The sequence below is a fragment of the Eleutherodactylus coqui genome, chromosome 2, assembly GCF_035609145.1.
Source record: "Eleutherodactylus coqui strain aEleCoq1 chromosome 2, aEleCoq1.hap1, whole genome shotgun sequence".
Taxonomy (NCBI): Eukaryota; Metazoa; Chordata; class Amphibia; order Anura; family Eleutherodactylidae; genus Eleutherodactylus; species Eleutherodactylus coqui.
This window is the reverse complement of record NC_089838.1, coordinates 103,662,239-103,679,837: the sequence shown is the minus strand read 5'-3', so window position 1 is coordinate 103,679,837 and position 17,599 is coordinate 103,662,239. Positions and strand designations below refer to the sequence as shown.

At 45.1% G+C, this 17,599-nt stretch overlaps 1 protein-coding gene across 1 annotated transcript; it reads left to right on the top strand.

Annotated features, from left to right (window-relative positions):
* Positions 1 to 1,589: 1,589 nt before the first annotated feature.
* Positions 1,590 to 8,671, top strand: RPL26L1 (ribosomal protein L26 like 1). Its single transcript, XM_066591280.1, has 4 exons — positions 1,590 to 1,686; positions 2,629 to 2,801; positions 4,001 to 4,141; positions 8,516 to 8,671. The coding sequence occupies exons 2-4, from the start codon at positions 2,634 to 2,636 to the stop codon at positions 8,642 to 8,644; spliced, it is 438 nt and encodes a 145-aa protein (XP_066447377.1). The 5' UTR covers positions 1,590 to 1,686; positions 2,629 to 2,633; the 3' UTR covers positions 8,645 to 8,671.
* Positions 8,672 to 17,599: the final 8,928 nt, after the last annotated feature.

Below are 17,599 nucleotides of genomic sequence, written 5' to 3'. Positions count from 1 at the left end.
CGCCCTGTGTGATTCCTGCCTTAGCTGGCAGGACCTTGTTTCAGTGTCAATGATAAAACCTTCTTTCCATACACCTCATTTTAATTCTGTTTCATCTGTAATTGTTTATTTTCATCTGTAACTTTCATATATTTTCATGTTATTAATAGTTGGAAGTTAATAAGAAATCCAACAGTTTAAAGTTTTAAAAGAAACTATCATTTCTTGCTGATTGTTGCTTTATTAACCCTCGACCTGCTTTATTTTTATATAGCATTTAAACCAGTTGACATATCGATAGTTTTCCACCGATATTTTACAATAATCGATTGTTTATTCAGCGATAGTCGATACTATCGATATTTTTGTGTCGATGTCCCAACCCTTCTGCGGACATGCTGCGGATCCGCAGGAGAATTAAAAACAAAAAAGAAAGCACCGTGCGCCCGGACGCATCCGCCGTGCTGAAGAAAGACGATCTGTCCGGCACGGAGGAGACCCGCGCTGGAGCTGGACAGGTAATAAAATGTCTTTTCCGGTCCATGTCCACGGGCACAGCTGGATTCCGCTGCGGGATTCAGCAGATGGAATCCGTGCGAGTGGACATTGGGCCTTAGATGGGTGTTGGAAAACTTTTTGACACTGTGATGGCAGCCAGCTTGTATTCAGCCCTAAAAACTTCAATGGAAACGGGGTTTGGAAGCAGCTTTTCTGCTGCTGAAAACTCGTGGAATATCCGTGCGATCCTGCTGCAGACATTCCACCCCGTGGGAACCCAGCCTAATAAGAGGGTTGTTACAGGGCTCTGGCCAGACAGCATCCCTGGGCCTACTGGGGGGTCACTGTTACTGGAAATACATGTCACCATTACACACTAAAGGGGAAACACTGACATGGACAAGGACTTGGGGTTTCAGTTAAATGTAAGTTGGAGCAACCAGTGTCAGGCAGCTGCTGCCAAGGCAAATAGGATCATGGGGGGCATCAGAAGAGGTCTAGGGGCGCATGATAAAAACATTGTTCTTCCTCTTTACAAGTCACTGGTCAGACCACACATATTGTGGTCAGTTTTGTGCATGGGTACTAAAGGAGGACATATCGGAGCTTGAGCGGGTACAAAGGCAGGCAACTAAAGTAATAAACGGCATGGGCGGACTACAATACCCAGAGCGGTATTATTTAATTTAGAAAAATAGACAGCTGAGGAGCGATCTAATAACTCTGTATAATATATCAGGGGGCAATACAGAGGAAATGAACCATAGGTAATATCCCCAGTGTCCCCTCCAGTCATGAAGGGTAAGGGGGGATGGGGGGGGGGGTAAATCGCTTTAACTTCATGGAATGACCCTTTTAAGGGTTAAACAGGTTATTCCATATATATATATATATATATATATATATAAATGCCACCCCTCTACGTCACACAAGAGCCTTGCAGACTGTCCTCCTAATCAGCGCCCTCTGTCTGTCAGTAGAGAAAAAACACCCGCCGGCAGCGGGACATCCTGAAGCACAGAGCAGAGGGACGAAAACAGTCGCCTGCGCTTCTACTTGGGGCCTCCAGGGGTCTCTATCTCCCAGCCGCCTCACTAGCCTACCTTCCCGGATATCCCCACCTCTCGCGATAGTTCTGCAGCCAACTAATGCTAGCGGAAGTCGTTGCTCTTTCTCTTTTCCGGCGGCCATAGTGGACTGTGCAGCTGGGTAAGGAGTGCAGGAGAGCCAATTGAAGTGTAATCCGCCGTAATCCTCCCGGCGGCGGGCAGTACATCCCCCGTTAAAGGCGCAGTCTGTCGCGGAGGTCTCTCCGGGCCTCACATGGACGCGATTTACTGTGTCTCGTGTATGACGGGGGGGATTTGTGTGAATGGAACAGTCCGCCGGTGTGTTACGATATAGCGCTCGTGCTGAGTGCTGGTATGAGCGCCCCCTGTGCTCGGGAGGGCCTCTCTGAGGGCCGCGGCGTGTCTTCAGCGTGTGCTCCCGGTCCTCGGCTGTAGTGAGGGGTTGGGGGTCAGTGCTGCCTGTCTGCAGGCGCTCACAGGAGTGACTGTAGAAGGCTGCAGGTATAGCGCTGTACAGCTATACAGTGTATCGCCACGTATGGCAGCGCCGGCCGCTGTATCCCGCATGCTGCACCGTGCAGTCTGACTTGTCAATGTTGTGTATAAACGCGGCACATATGCAATATAATTGCGCAGCTGTTATTACATGCCCGTAGAGAGCAGCAAGAACACCACGTCAGGTGGGGAAGTAGAACCTGCTGCGTTCTTGCATAGTGTATCGCTGTGTCCTGGTGGTGGCGGCAGCATCTCCTACATCTCGGGGGCTGAGATGTTAGTCTGGGGTATTCCAAGACACTGATCTCTTGCTATTGATGACTGCCGGCCCCACCACTTGCATCTCCGCCGATCAGCTGATTTCTCGGAGGTCGTCACTTACGTCATCACAGGAAGCCCTGAGCCTAGCGCAGACGCCTTGATTGGTGTTGCTGGCATATAATTCCATGCGTGCAGCGCTCTAGGACCACCCTGGCCGGCTGTGGAACGCTCAGCACTGACAGCAGCCCCCCCGGACATCCCTGCCGAGCATCTAAGAAATAGTCCCAGAATCCCCCTTTAACATCCACTGTTTCTCTTTCTGCAGTCACCATGAAGTTCAGTCCATTTGTGACCTCAGACCGCAGCAAGAATCGTAAAAGGCACTTTAATGCCCCCTCTCATGTGCGCAGGAAGATCATGTCCTCCCCGCTGTCCAAGGAGCTGAGGCAGAAGTACAACGTCCGCTCCATGCCCATCCGCAAGGACGATGAAGTCCAGGTAAGTCATGTTGTCTATATGTACTAGAAGATAATGGGGGTCGGGCGGGGGGCTATAGACATGCCACGTAATGATGGGGGTCGGGCGGGGGGCTGTAGACATGCCACGTAATGATGGGGGTCGGGCGGGGGGCTGTAGACATGCCACGTAATGATGGGGGTCGGGCGGGGGGCTGTAGACATGCCACGTAATGATGGGGGACGGGCGGGGGGCTGTAGACATGCCACGTAATGATGGGGGACGGGCGGGGGGCTGTAGACATGCCACGTAATGATGGGGGACGGGCGGGGGGCTGTAGACATGCCACGTAATGATGGGGGACGGGCGGGGGGCTGTAGACATGCCACGTAATGATGGGGGACGGGTGGGGGGCTGTAGACATGCCACGTAATGATGGGGGACGGGCGGGGGGCTGTAGACATGCCACGTAATGGCGGGGGGCTGTAGACATGCCACGTAATGGCGGGGGGCTGTAGACATGCCACGTAATGATGGGGGACGGGCGGGGGGGGGCGTAGACATGCCACATACCCGAGTAGTAAATCGGACTGGCTTCACATCAGCGTTTTGTTCTCATGTTCAGTCCTGAGAACGAAAAAAAGTGACCCCGTAAAATCCCCGTGGATCTCCTTGGGACTTCGCTCCAGCTTTCTTCCTTTCCGTCACATTTTTGTTTTTTTTCAGCAAAAGAGCCGGACCTGCAGGAGTCTTACTTTTTTGTACTCTATGGGGGCTGAAACAATGGAAGCCGTCCGTGTGTTTTTCCGCACAAATTAGAACCTGCTGTGATTCTCCCCACGCAAGTGGAAAATCGCAGCTGATTTCTGCTCGCGGGCATGGGAGAATAGTTTTACATAGCATGTCTATGGACGGACATTGCTGCGGAATTTGCGTGAGGTGCCCGACCGCGATTTCAGCAGCGATAATCCGTCCGTGGGCATTCGGCCTAAGACATCCTCATTTATTTATTTTTCTATGAATTGATGTGAACCCAGCTTGAAGGTGATTGTTTGTCCCCATCGCCTCCCCTGAGACGTTCTTCAGTCTTTGTGTATGAAGGACTTGTTGTGGGAGGTAGATTGATTCATCTGATTTGGAGCGGTGTTGGTCCTGTGACTTAATACCTCATTAACAGATGGCACAAGCGGCAGCAGCAGGTTTCTTCTGTAGTGCCCACTAACATCTTCGTACTCTTCTAGGTGGTTCGCGGACACTACAAAGGCCAGCAAATTGGTAAAGTTGTCCAGGTGTACAGGAAGAAATACGTGATCTACATTGAACGTGTGCAGCGTGAGAAGGCCAACGGCACCACTGTTCATGTTGGGATTCACCCCAGTAAGGTAAGTGTGCGGACTTGTAGTAATGCTTTATTTATTTATTAAAACATAACTTTTAATAGTTTAATACTTTAAAATTAGGCACCACAAGAACCCCAGACATGAGACGGTAACTTCAAACATACAGATACAGTGACCCCTAGTACTCTAAGGTCTGACTTATTTATGCGTATACAATGTATATTGGTCCAAAAGTTATAAAACCAGTAGTAAAGAGATGGTGTCAAAAGATGACAAATTGGGCCTCGATTGTCAGATATTAGGCACAATATGTCAGTTTTCTAGTGACAACCATTCCCATTTAAAGGGGTTGTCTCGCGGCAGCAAGTGGGGTTATACACTTCTGTATGGCCATATTAATGCACTTTGTAATATACATCGTGCATTAAATATGAGCCATACAGAAGTTATTCACTTACCTGCTCCGTTGCTGGCGTCCCCGTTGCCATGGTGCCGTCTAACTTCGGTGTCGTCTTGCTTTTTTAGACGCGCTTGCGCAGATGGATCTTCTCCCTTCGGCTGGTCTTGGAAGCATCAGCGGTTTGGCTCCGCCCCTTGTACGCGTCATCGCGTAGCTCCGCCCCATGACGTGTGCCTGTTCCAGCCTCCTGATTGGCTGGAATTGGCACGTGATGGGGGCGGAGCTACGCGATGACGCGTACAAGGGGCGGAGCCAAACCGCTGATGCTTCCAAGACCAGCCGAAGGGAGAAGATCCATCTGCGCAAGCGCGTCTAAAAAAGCAAGACGACACCGAAGTTAGACGGCACCATGGCAACGGGGACGCCAGCAACGGAGCAGGTAAGTGAATAACTTCTGTATGGCTCATATTTAATGCACGATGTATATTACAAAGTGCATTAATATGGCCATACAGAAGTGTATAACCCCACTTGCTGCCGCGAGACAACCCCTTTAACTCAGATGGTCCTGATGTTGCCTTTATCGCTTGGTATACGTGTTAATATTTCTGAGTCACACCCTAGTATGTTAGTGGCACAGTGTTTGTTGTTGGCCACTACAGGTAAGCAAGAGGTTTCGCACGTTGTTTTTTATTATTTTTTACAGACCAATTCTTCCCTCTTTAGGGTAAATAATTCAGATAAAAAGATAAGCTGGACTTTCTGTCTTTTATTACAATTTATCACGGCCAGTTGTACTTGGATAATTTGGATACAGTATGAACAGGCACGCTCCGATAGGACCGTTAAAAACGGTCACTTAACGCAAGCGCGCTGCGGTAGGACCGTTAGGACGGTTTATTCAGGCTTGCCGTGAGTGTCACTCAGATATTGAGTATATAGTTTAGAGTGAAAGCTAACTAACGGCAATTGTATATATTTTATAATTAGATCAGATCTCAGATCGACGCGTTTCCTCAGCCGACTATAGATAGTTTGGGCTGATTCATCAGGATCATATAAAGCTTGATTAGATTATATTTGGATATTCCTCTTGGATACTGCTTGTTAGGGGAACCAGCCACCTCTGTGGAACAGAGGCGGTCAGCACTTGTGCACTTCTTACTCCTCCTCTCACCCAAATCTGGTGGCCAGGATTTCCCACTAGCTTCTGGCCACCAGGACTTGTTCATGCTGTCCAGGAGCCCTTCTAGGGAAAGAAATAGCAAAGCGTAGCGGTAGTTAGTGGCCAGAAGCTAGTGTGTGTGCCCTCCTGAGATCCTGGCCACCAGATTTAAGTGAAAGGAACAACAAATGCGCTAGCATCCGCTATGCGCCTTTACTCAGTAGCGGAGGTGGACGTTCCCTTGGCAACAACTATTAAACAATAAAGGCAGAGGAACCAATATCTGGAAAACTGAGCATTTTGGAAACAAACCTCTTATGATGAAGGGGATTGTGTTTGGTATTTGAACATATTTAAAGGAGTCCCAAGATGGGAGTACCCCTTTAAGACCTGTTTGGATTCTTAAACCTCAAACATAGTAGTGCGCAACCAGTTTAGCATTCAGCATAACTTCTGGTTAGGATATAAGACAGGAGTCACTTCACGTGGCTTCAGGCCCACATTTGTTAGCCAAATTGATTTTTTTTTTTTAACCAAAAGCCGGTGTACACGGCCCTCAGTCATAGTAGGTATATCCATGGGATGTTGGGTCTGTATGAGTGACCGCATCTTCTGGTACTGGACATCCTGCATGGGTCAAATCCAAAAGGAATCTCTGCACTCATCTTGGTTGAAAACTGAAACCTGTTGGTCGGTCATCTGTTTTTAATGAGTTTATTGACCGGTGTTCTTAATCTTCTACCAATCTGTTTTGGCTTTGATATCGATGCAGATTGTCCATTACCGGTGGGGTGTTTACTCCATTGTACCGTCTCCTAGATGAGTTGGGCTGTATTTACACCGGCGACTTGTCGTACAAGTGTTGTGCATTGTGAGACGCACACAGAAGTAGAACCCGCCATTTGCAATGGGCGTATTTATGTGTGTGACTTGTCTCTTGCAGCGAAGCTAGATAGAAAGTTGCACCATGTCCTTTTTTGAGGCGATAGAGCCTTTTCCTATGGGAGGCAAAACTGCATCGTACTCTCATTCAGTGAGTGCGATGTTTACCACAAACTACAGGAGCAGCTTGAGATTACATTTATTTTTTCTTCATACGTGTGAAACTCGTGCACAGCAAAACAATGGTTTTTCTTGCCCAACGCGTTGCACTTGCAGAAAATCACGATTGTGAGTGCAATATTTTTCTGAGTTTTTCTGAAAATCTCACTCTTAGGTAAACGCAGCCTTTGACCACGCACACATGGCTCAATTCGCTGCATGCTGCCCATGAGAGAGAGACGTGGCCAGCAGCAAGTTGCCAATTGCCATGCACTATCTTGGAGTGTGTGCGTAATATCCGTCTACACAGAACAGTTTTTTTTTGTTTGTTTGTTTTTAAGGCATATTTTGCACAATTTTACGCGGCGGAAATCCACGGCGTTGCCCTGCTGCTATTAGGTTCTGTTGAACTTAATGGCTCAATGTTCACGCTGTGGAATTCCGTAGCGTGAAATAAAACGCGGCATGTTCTAAATGCTGCAGGAATATGCGCGGCCGGCTTCCATTGTAGTCAGGTGCCAAAATTGAGAATTTTGAAAATTGCTGGTTTTTAAACTGTAATATCTCAAATATGTGCAAACATACTGTACAAATTTTTGATAAGATATATATTTCAATCTATTTACTTTTATTCTGGGCGCACAAAAAAAAAAAAAAGACCAAAAAAACTAAACGTTTCTAACCATTTAGGAGACGTACAAATTTAACATTAACTATCTACATTTTGAGGAACACTTTGTTTTCCTACACTAAGCCAAGATTGTAAAGGCTCATAGGGGTCAGAATGATAGATACCCCCCGCAAATGATCCTATTTTAAAAACTAAACCTCTTAATGTATTCACTGAGGGGGGTCAAGAGTATTTTGATTCCAAAGTTGCTTTTCAGGAGTTAATGCAATTTAGGGGAGAAAAAATAAAATTTTGTATCCTATCATTTTAAAGAGCAAATTTTTTTTCTGTAGTGCACATGAAAATAAGGATTTACACCCCAAAATAGATACCCCTGTTTGTCCTGTGTTCTGAAACATACCCATTGTGGCCCTAATCTTTTATATCCATATGCACAACTGAGTCTAAACTGAAAGGCGCATTAAACGTCAACTGTCTTAACTTTTACGTGATCGCGGCCCTCTGTCATTGATCCAGGCTCTCTGCTACCTTTAGTAGCCGGGAGCAAGGAGATTTAAAATTTTCCAGGTCCTCCCCCAGCTTCTGTGCTTGTGTTCACCATTTCGGCAACGGGCGCATGCGCCGAAGCTGGGTAAGGGTCCACAGATAAAGATCTCATCGGGGGACATCATCGGAGGCCTTAGGTAAGTAATTTCGCCTTCCCTCACGGATTGGATCCATGACGAGAGGTGAAACTTAACTTTTTTTTTTTTACTTTTACGTGACTGTCGTTACCCATTTTACATCAGCGATCATGTGACCGAGGGTCGGATATCCCGGCAGTCAAGTCCACAGCCTACAGGGCTTTAATCCCCAGAGCATGTGTGTTTTACTGCCCTGAGGATTAGCCAGCCAGGATGTAAAAACACTATGGGGTGGTCATTAAGGGGTTAAAAAAGCCAATGACTATTTTACTGTATTTTAGATTTTAATTGCAAAGCGACAGTCAATGCTGCTCATTTGTGTTTCCTGTTGCAAAAATCGCCACTGCGACAGAATGGAAAAAAATGACAATCTCTGCTGCTCTTATTTATATAGAGCCTATTATATTTGGAGGGGAAACATTAACCGCAGTACCTGAACAGGTTATATCTGTCGCTGCCTCTGCCCTTCACTAACTGAATTGTCCTCTTCTTTCAGGTGGTGATCACAAGACTAAAGCTTGACAAAGATCGCAAGAAAATCTTAGAACGCAAGGCCAAGTCTCGCCAGGTTGGCAAAGAGAAGGGCAAATACAAGGAAGAAACCATCGAGAAAATGCAGGAGTAACTCTATCAATAAAACAAAAGAACTTCAGTTTTTACAAAGTGTGACTTTTTTTTTATTAAAAGCTCGTTTCTTTCCCGTGGAACCTCAAAAACATTGTTCTTTTTGTTAGTCAGTAGCAGCAGGTAATGCCTGTAACTTGTAGATCAAGTAGGTGTGTGGCACGATGGTTATAAGGATTCAGCTCTATGCCACCTGTCATGTTACAGTAAGGGGTAGATGCAGCCTACTACTAAACGTTAAGCAACAATTCAGGCTGTGATTGAGTTTGCAGTCTTGGTACAGTTGTGCTTCAAAATGCCTGGGGAAATCTCTGCAACGTGGAGAACACATTTTAATTTTCAGGACTAGACAGGAATTTGAATAGTTTAAAAAGCTCTTATTAGTCTCTTGGTCTAGAGGGTCTCTACCATCTGTTAAATGGTCGGCTATTTGAATAGCTGACATGTAATGCTACATTTATAGCCAGATAGTGGAGATTAGGGATGCTGGGACCCTTACACCCCCCGCCCCCCCCCCCCTCAAATGTTCATAAAAATTGGGGGTCCTGAAGTTTGGCCGAATGTGTGGAGTGGAGGTCACCTTGTATGCGCTACCACTTTGTTTATTTCAATTGGACTGCCAGAGATTGACAAGTGCTTGTATTTGTTAATCTCCTACATTCTAGTACTCCATTTACTTCACTGCTGATGTGACCAGCTCTCTATTCATTTGCTCAATGCAGAGCGATGAAAGCATCGCATGTTCATATCCCCTCTGGGGACTAAAAAAAAAAAAGTTCAAAGTTAAAAATTTTTTACTAATTGAGATAAATTTACTAACTTTGATAAATCTGAAGCTTTAAATATTTCTTTCTAATGATTCGGTTAAATTCATAAAACTATACACATGGTGTCTGGATTCTGAATGCTTCCTTAGCCCTATGGCACAATAATGACTCTATAGGGAATTTGCAAGGCAATACCAGACCCACACATGCTTTCTCTTAGGACCGCGGCCTCCCTGGTACCTTGGTTAAAAACCCCTTGAAAGTACCCAAAACTTGGAATGATTTAAAATTTTTGACAGCTTATAACATGCTTAAAGATATAAAACTAGGCATCCATAACCAAACTGAGACTTTGATACAAAAACACCCATTCACTTTTATGGAGAAGCTGAAGGTTTTTTTTGATTGAAAAATATCCAAACACAGTATAGCAACAAACGTCGGAGACCCACTCTGAAACATACTTGTCACTCCCATCAACTGACATCAAGGCTCTATAAAGGCTTGTTACCAAGTTTCACTTGCTATAAACCATGATACCTTTGGGAATGGGGGAGAGAGACTTGGAGACCACCTTCTCCAAAGAAGACACCATCAAAATACCAACGCACATGGATTGAGTAGATGTGTTCAAATCCAGGAAAATTTATAAACGTCTTAGGAGATGGTATGAGATGCCTGTTAGCCTAGCTAAAGTAAAACCTACGACCTCAGACTGCTGTTGGCGTTGTGGCCTTAATAGCGGCTCTCTGCTACACATCTGGTGGGAATGCCCTATAATTACACCTTATTGGTCACAAATAGAACATATCAAAAAGAATATGCTCAACTCATCAAATTATCCCCGGTAAATATCCTCCTGTGGAAACCTTCCGCCTATTTGTACCCAGCTAACAGCAACCTACCAACTTTCCTAATTTCTGCTGCTAAACTCCTAATTCGGCTAATGTGGTGCCGATCTGAGACACCATCTCTGTCCCAATGGGCAGACAGAGTTTCACAACTATGCTGCTTGGAAGAAATTGTAAACTGGGAGAATCGTACAATACACATTTTAAGCATTTGGAGAGCTTGGTATGAATAATCACTTCAAACAATTGGAGCTTGGGTCCATGAACTTCATCCCATGTGCTTTACTACATCATAAATTACCCACATACTCTACTCCCCCAAATGCTTCCATACTTCGGTGAAACCTTAAACGTGTTCAAAATAATTCAGATAATTTTCTCATTTACCAAATAACCGCGACAGAATCTTTTAGACACGATTGCCTTAGGCCTCATCCACACAGTTGGATTTGATTTGCGGCACGGGAGACATGGGTGCCTGCACAGCAGCTAAAAGCATGCAGATGTGATTTTGCACCCCCCTTCGGCATGCAAATTGCATGCACAGGAGGAAAATGCAGCATACTCTATTTTCCCGCAGGGACGGCTTGCATTGCAGTCGATAGAAGCTAAGCGGTCCGCGGCACAACTGCAGCTATTGCCATTAAGATGCATCTCTTCAGAGAGGCATACTAAACCCCCGAGCCAAGAAACCCACCCCCTAATAACTGTATAACACTTGTAATTTACCTTAATGTCTGTGCTCCCTGCGACTCATACCCCACCCCTCCACCTCGCGCTGTCCCCCACCCTGTTTGATCCCAATCAACTGTATTTGTCCATATTATTCACACTTTAAAAGCGCTGCGGAATAAGTTGGCGCTACACAAAGAATTACCATCAATTATAATTCTCTACCTACTCTACTGGCCTGTTCGCATTTGGATGGAAGAGGTGAGGAGATCCCTAAGGTCTAAAGGCCCAAGTAAATCGCATGCTTTTCCCCCACTACGGTTACACCTTTGGCCCTATCCTTTTAGCTTTTTTTGTAGATTACCAGCAAACAGATGAAAGCACACCTAGCAAAAAATTAGAATTAAAACGCATAGGCCTCCTCCATAACCCCTCTAGCCCACCTTTCCATCTCCAAACGTGTTGTGCTTTCTACCATTAAAGGTAGGTAGAAAAAAATGTTCACTCAATCTGCTGACTATCTAGGAGAAATAGAAGGACCATCTAGTTTAGCTCCTCAATATTGCATATGCAGACCGGCCTAGTTTACAATTTTTAGCCTAATCCTAAATGTAATTTTACATTTTGAAAAAAAAACAGCAAATGCTTAACCGTTCAGAAGTAAAGGCTCACATTGATGTGGTCAGTGCCTAAAAACTGCAGCAAACCTAGAACTGGGCACCGTTAGGTCAGCAAGCGGATGTGGACCCGCTTTGTTACGGTACTAGTGGGGTGCTTCGGTACGCATGGCGCCGGGCTCCCTGATCTACACCCACGCCACTGTCCCTTCCTGGAGATAGCCCTGATTGTGGACACGTCCAGGCCGCCAACTCTGACCCTACGCTTACTAGGGGGGACAGGCAGGGATCGCTGTACCTATGTAAGAAACTACCACTGTGAGGGTATATGTATATATTGCCATATGTTTTTTATGCTTTTATACCTGTATGCAAGTTCTATTCAAAGTTAAAATGAGAAAAACTTAATATGTCGCCTTACATCAGATATTCCAAAGGTTTGCAAGGCTAAGAGAGATGTGTCCAGAAATTCAGAGATGATAAAGAACCAGACACAAAGGCTGCGTGCTTGGCTGTTTTCCCAGAGGCGCCGTATCAAGATAACGACTGTTTAACTACGTATATGACACACTGCCTCAGGCGGAAATGCGGACTTCACATATATGGTTATGCGGTGAATTTGAGCCAATGAGACCATTACCCATTCCTAGTGACGTGACCAAAGGGTATAAGACCCCATGTAATCTGTAATAAAGTGCGCAGTTATGTCCCCGTGTGAGGAACTATACCAGACCTCCGTTTGTGGTGTCTCTTCTTTACCGCCGGCAGCGGGGCATTGGGGTGGGCCTGATTGGTGCTGTACGCAGAAATTCCCTGACAGTTGGCGCCCAACTTGGGGCGGTAAAACCGGAGCCGTGCAGCCCTGTCCACCCGGATCCACGCCACAGGGAAGCCGTCCTGCTGCAAACCGAGCCTGATAAACTCACAGAACTCCAGGTAAGACCGGCATATATTTATGATGTGTTTTACACTGAGAGTCTTGAAGCAGAAGGGACTATCTGTGTTTTGTGACCGGACGGCTTGGGTTAAGAGTTCTACACGGTAACTCGTGGGCTTCGGGTTTGCCGTCACGGACCACTGACCGTGATAAGCGCACCAATCACCCATTCAGAGACTAGTCACTAGTTTATTTGTTGCTGAAATCCATAGTGTTTTAACGATAATGGAGATTGTTTGTTGTATCTGCAGGAATTTTTTTCTCTTTCTTTTCAGTTAGTCTCATAGGAGAAGGGACCCTCGGTTGTTTTGCTCTATATATGAGGCTAACGATTTGATTTCAGAGGGATGCATTCTGTGAGGGTGGTTCCATAGGAGAAGAGACCTTCAGTTGTTTTGCCATATATAAGGGGCTGACAATTTGGTTTAAGAAGGATACATTCTATGGAGCGCGTTATTATTATTGTTGTTGTTGTTCTAATATGCGTAAGACTTTATTAAAGAAGACGGAGCCCCTCAAGGGCTGTCGTCGAGCGGATGAATTGGTGGAGGAGAGACAAGGGTCCCAATTTGTAAAATGTAAGAAAACTCTTATGAAAATGTGTAACGAGGACCCGCACGGTAGATTACAGCATGGTGACTGGGAGGAGGTCCTTAGGACCAAGGACCAAGAAGTGTGCCTTGAAAGACCAAGGTTTACTAGAAAGTGCTGAAGTGAGGAGCAGAGTGACAGTCGGAGAAAGTTAAGTATGTACACGTATTAAGAAAGTATCTGTAAGTGAAATGTTGGAAAGTACAGTAAGTGATCAAGAGGGTGTCGGGAGAGTGTCTACTGAAGGTTACATTGGCAGTTAGGTAGGGAGAGAGAAGTATGGGGAACAAGCAAAGTTGACAGGAAAGTTACAAAGCATGTGATTTGTTGGCAAAGAGAGAGAGGAAAAGGTGTATAATACTAGGTGGATAGATATAGATGTATGTGTGTGTGTGTGTATATATGTACAAATGGTTAACTGAGCTCGCTTCTAGTGGGAGAAGGATTGTTTACTTGAAGCTGCAGTGTCTTAGTCTAGCTTCTCAAGGCAGAGAGATAACAGTTATTTTGCAAAGGTGGGGGCTTTCAGATTTCACTCTAAGCTCAGGGTCACAGACAGAGAAGGAAAGGCAGGGGGGCTGAAAGATACCCACGCATTCTAAAATATATCAGCGTTTAATATAGCATATAATAGCTTCAGTAAATAAGAAAGAGAGAATGTCTCAGTCACTCAGCAAACTTTTTCACATAATTTGTCAAAAATAGCGCTCATTCACAATCTCATCTCAATAGAATCATGTACTTTATAACATTATAGCACTCACCTCATCATAGCACTTTCAACTGATGTATGTATGTTTGTCACACTTTTTATCTGCGCATCTGTATGTAATGGTACACCTTCAATGGAGGGTGACGGGGCAGACATGAGCGCATGGATCGATGAGAGATAATGCCCAGTGTTCAGGCTGTGATGAATGTGAAGATGTGTGATGCAGATATTGACTGGGGATAAAAGTTCCTCCCGCATGCATAAGACTTTACTTGGTTGTGATGTGGATGGGCAGACTGTGGAGTTTGAATGAAGGTGTGAAAATAGACACAAGCGGCCAGTATCGAGGGGGTGGAGCTAGATGATGTAAAAGTACGTAATGGGTCATCCCTCTTGTCTACAAGGGAGGGGGTGAGAATCTTGAGCAGCTAGTAAAAGTTTTTTTTTTCTCTCTCAAATTTGATAAGACATTGCAGGCAGGATCAGATTAATAATGAATTTGCTTAAAGGATATCACATTTCAAATATTAATAGATGTTTGTAGATTATTCTGCCCCGATGTAACTCATGTCTCTGTTATTGGTACTAACATCTTACAGGCCTTATCTGCATCCATCAAATCTTTTTCCCAATATTGTACTACTTTGAACCCAGCTACTCTTCTTCCAATTGAGTACCCTGGTTCAAAGGGGGGAGAGCAGAAGGCATAGGTGATCTAGGTATTGCAAATCAGCCATTTTTAAATTTGTTTGCAACAAGATTCTGATCTTTTTAAAATAGAATACCAGCCTGATTGTCTAGCATTGATGCAACAAGAAAATTTAAGTTTTAAAAAGTTACTGAAAGCCCTTGTTAACAATGCATATTTTGAGTTGTTTTTTATAGATGGTACCAGGGGTGATTGACAACTCCACACTGGATATGCAGTGGTCACACAACAAGATGTCCTAAAAGCAGAAGCTCTGCATCCGCATGTCTTAGTACAAGAAGCGGAACTGAAGGCCCTCACTGAGGTGTGTAGAGTGGCAGAAGGTAAGACGGCAAACATTTACACTGATTCCCGGTATGCATTTGGCATAGCTCAAGATTACGGCCCAACATGGAAGGCCAGACAGTTTTTTACCTCAGCAGGACAGCCAATTAAGAATGATGCAGTTGTGCAGAGTCTCACGGAGGCCCTACTTCTACCTGACAAAGTGGAAAGCTCACACCAATTCCTACACCAGAGAAGCAAGAGGCAACACCCTCGCAGACCATACAGCAAAGGCAGCGGCCCTCAAGCCGTGGAAGAAAAGAAGAAAAGAAGAATTTGAAAAAAACCTTGGACTTTGATAAAAACTTGGACTTGGATATGCTAAAGACTTTACAGTTACAAGCCAGAAAAGAAAAAGAAAAAGACAAATGGACTAAATATGGGAGCAGCAGAAAAAGGACGGCGTATGGCAAACAGTCAACAGAACTTGCCTACCACGGTCCCTGTGCCCCATAATGGCCCAGCTGATGCACGGAAAGACGCACCTCTCAAAGCAGCAATGATGTCGACGCTTGAACGAGGACAAGTGGCTCCTGGGTTTTCTGTAGCTGCTGCATCATTTGTCCAATTTTGCATGTTCTTTGCCGTAAAGCAACAGGGCAGAAGTAAAATTTGCCACATAACACTTGCCGGGGCCACTCTACCCATTTCAGGGATTGCAAATTGGCTACATTCAGCTCCCACTTGTTGGGAAGTATGAATATGTGCTTGTTGTTGTTGATTTCTTTTCAGGTCGGAGACCTACTCTGTTGCCAAAGTAAATAAGCAGGTAACCGCACAGAAGTTCATAAATGTGGTAATCTGCAGATATGGGGCACTGGAAGTGATTGAGTCAAACAAAGGTACACACTTCACAGGTGAAATAATGCAACACATCATGTCTGCTTTGGGTATATTCCAGGCTTTTCACACACCCTACCATCCGCGGAGTAGTGGGAAAGTAGATACAAAAGGCAATGGAGGAAATGGGCAAATCTTGAATTGAGTGTCTTCCATTAGTTCTTTCCCAGGGGGGTACATGCCACAGTAGCTGAGCTTGGGGAGTGATTCTCTTGTTAATTTTGTCATAGGTCTCTCCAAGGAATTGTCAATAACGCATTCTGCAGTCTCTGCTTTTCTCCCAGGTCCTACAGATGAGTGTCACAATCTGAAACCAGGTGACAGGGTCTATGTGAAAAAGTTTGAGAGAGAAACCCGGTTTGAAGGTCCTTACCAGATGTTGCTCACCACCCCAACTGCAGTCAAGCTCGAAGGAAAGCCCACTTGGATCCACACTTCTCACTGCAAAAACTCATGATCCTGTATATCCTTTACATGCTATAACGTGGTACAATTCCTCTAACACACATACCCACATACACCTTTGACTACTGTACACTAGCCCTCTGTTTCAGGGACCAGAACAAATTAATACAATAAAATATGCAATATGAAGACTACACTGAGGGTGAGAATCCAACACCGCATCGTACTAAGAGACAAGTTGACGCTCCAGGTGGTAACTTTGATCCACATGTATACATAGATGCAATAGGAGTGCCAAGGGGGGTGCCAGATGAATTTAATTCTAGAGATCAGGTTAAAGCAGGTTTTGAGTCCTTATTTGCTATTGTCACTGTTAATAATAATGTAGATTGGATGAATTATATCTATTACAATCAGCAGAGGTTTGTAAACTACACCAGGGATGCTTTGCAAGGATTACCTGACCAGTTAGGGCCTACTGCATCCATAGCATTCCAAAACAGAGTGGCCCTAGATATGATTTTAGCAGAAAGAGGTGGGGTATGTAACTTCCTGTATGTGTATTATCCCTTTGATCAAAAAGAGTATGAGCAAGGGACTGGACAATGTGACACCAACATTTCCCTTGTTTGAAAAAGATGAAGAGCCAGTTCCGATAGTGCCAACCACGTACGTTACCAGAAGAATGGAGAAATGTACTAGTACTGCGCCTGCCCCGATCTCCTAAGATGGATTGTCAGTGGAATTCCCATTTGCCTAGGGATAGTGCAGAAGACCTTAGGTTCCGGCGAGGGAGCACTCTGCGGGATGTTAACTTGTACAGATAGAGGGTATGGATGCCCGGAAATGAGCCCAGGGAATCCATGGCCTCCTTCTGAGGTGAGGTAGGGATCCCCCTTGCTAGGAGTAGGGCTTACGGGCAGTGGGGAAACCCTGACGCAAGGGAGGGGTGACCGAGGAAGAGTGCAAAGTCTGGTGCTTGATCTCCATAATAAGTTTTTAGGGGGGTTTGTGAGGGTATATGTATATATTGCCATATGTTTTTTAGGCTTTTATACCTGTATGCAAGTTCTATTCAAAGTTAAAATGAGAAAAACTTAATATGTTGCCTTACATCAGATATTCCAAAGGTTTGCAAGGCTGAGAGAGATGTGTCCAGAAATTCAGAGATGATACAGAACCGGACACGAAGGCCGCGTGCTTGGCTGTTTTCCCAGAGGCGCCGTATCAAGATAACGACTGTTTAACTACGTATATGACACACTGCCTCAGGCGAAAATGCGGACTTCACATATATGGTTATGCGGTGAATTTGAGCCAATGAGACCATTACCCATTCCTAGTGACGTGACCAAAGGGTATAAGACCCCATGCAATCTGTAATAAAGTGCGCAATTATGTCCCCGTGTGAGGAACTATACCAGACCTCCGTGTGTGGTGTCTCTTCTTTACCGCCGGCAGCGGGGCATTGAGGTGGACCTGATTGGTGCTGTACGCAGAATTTCCCTGACACCACTCACCAGCGCCGACA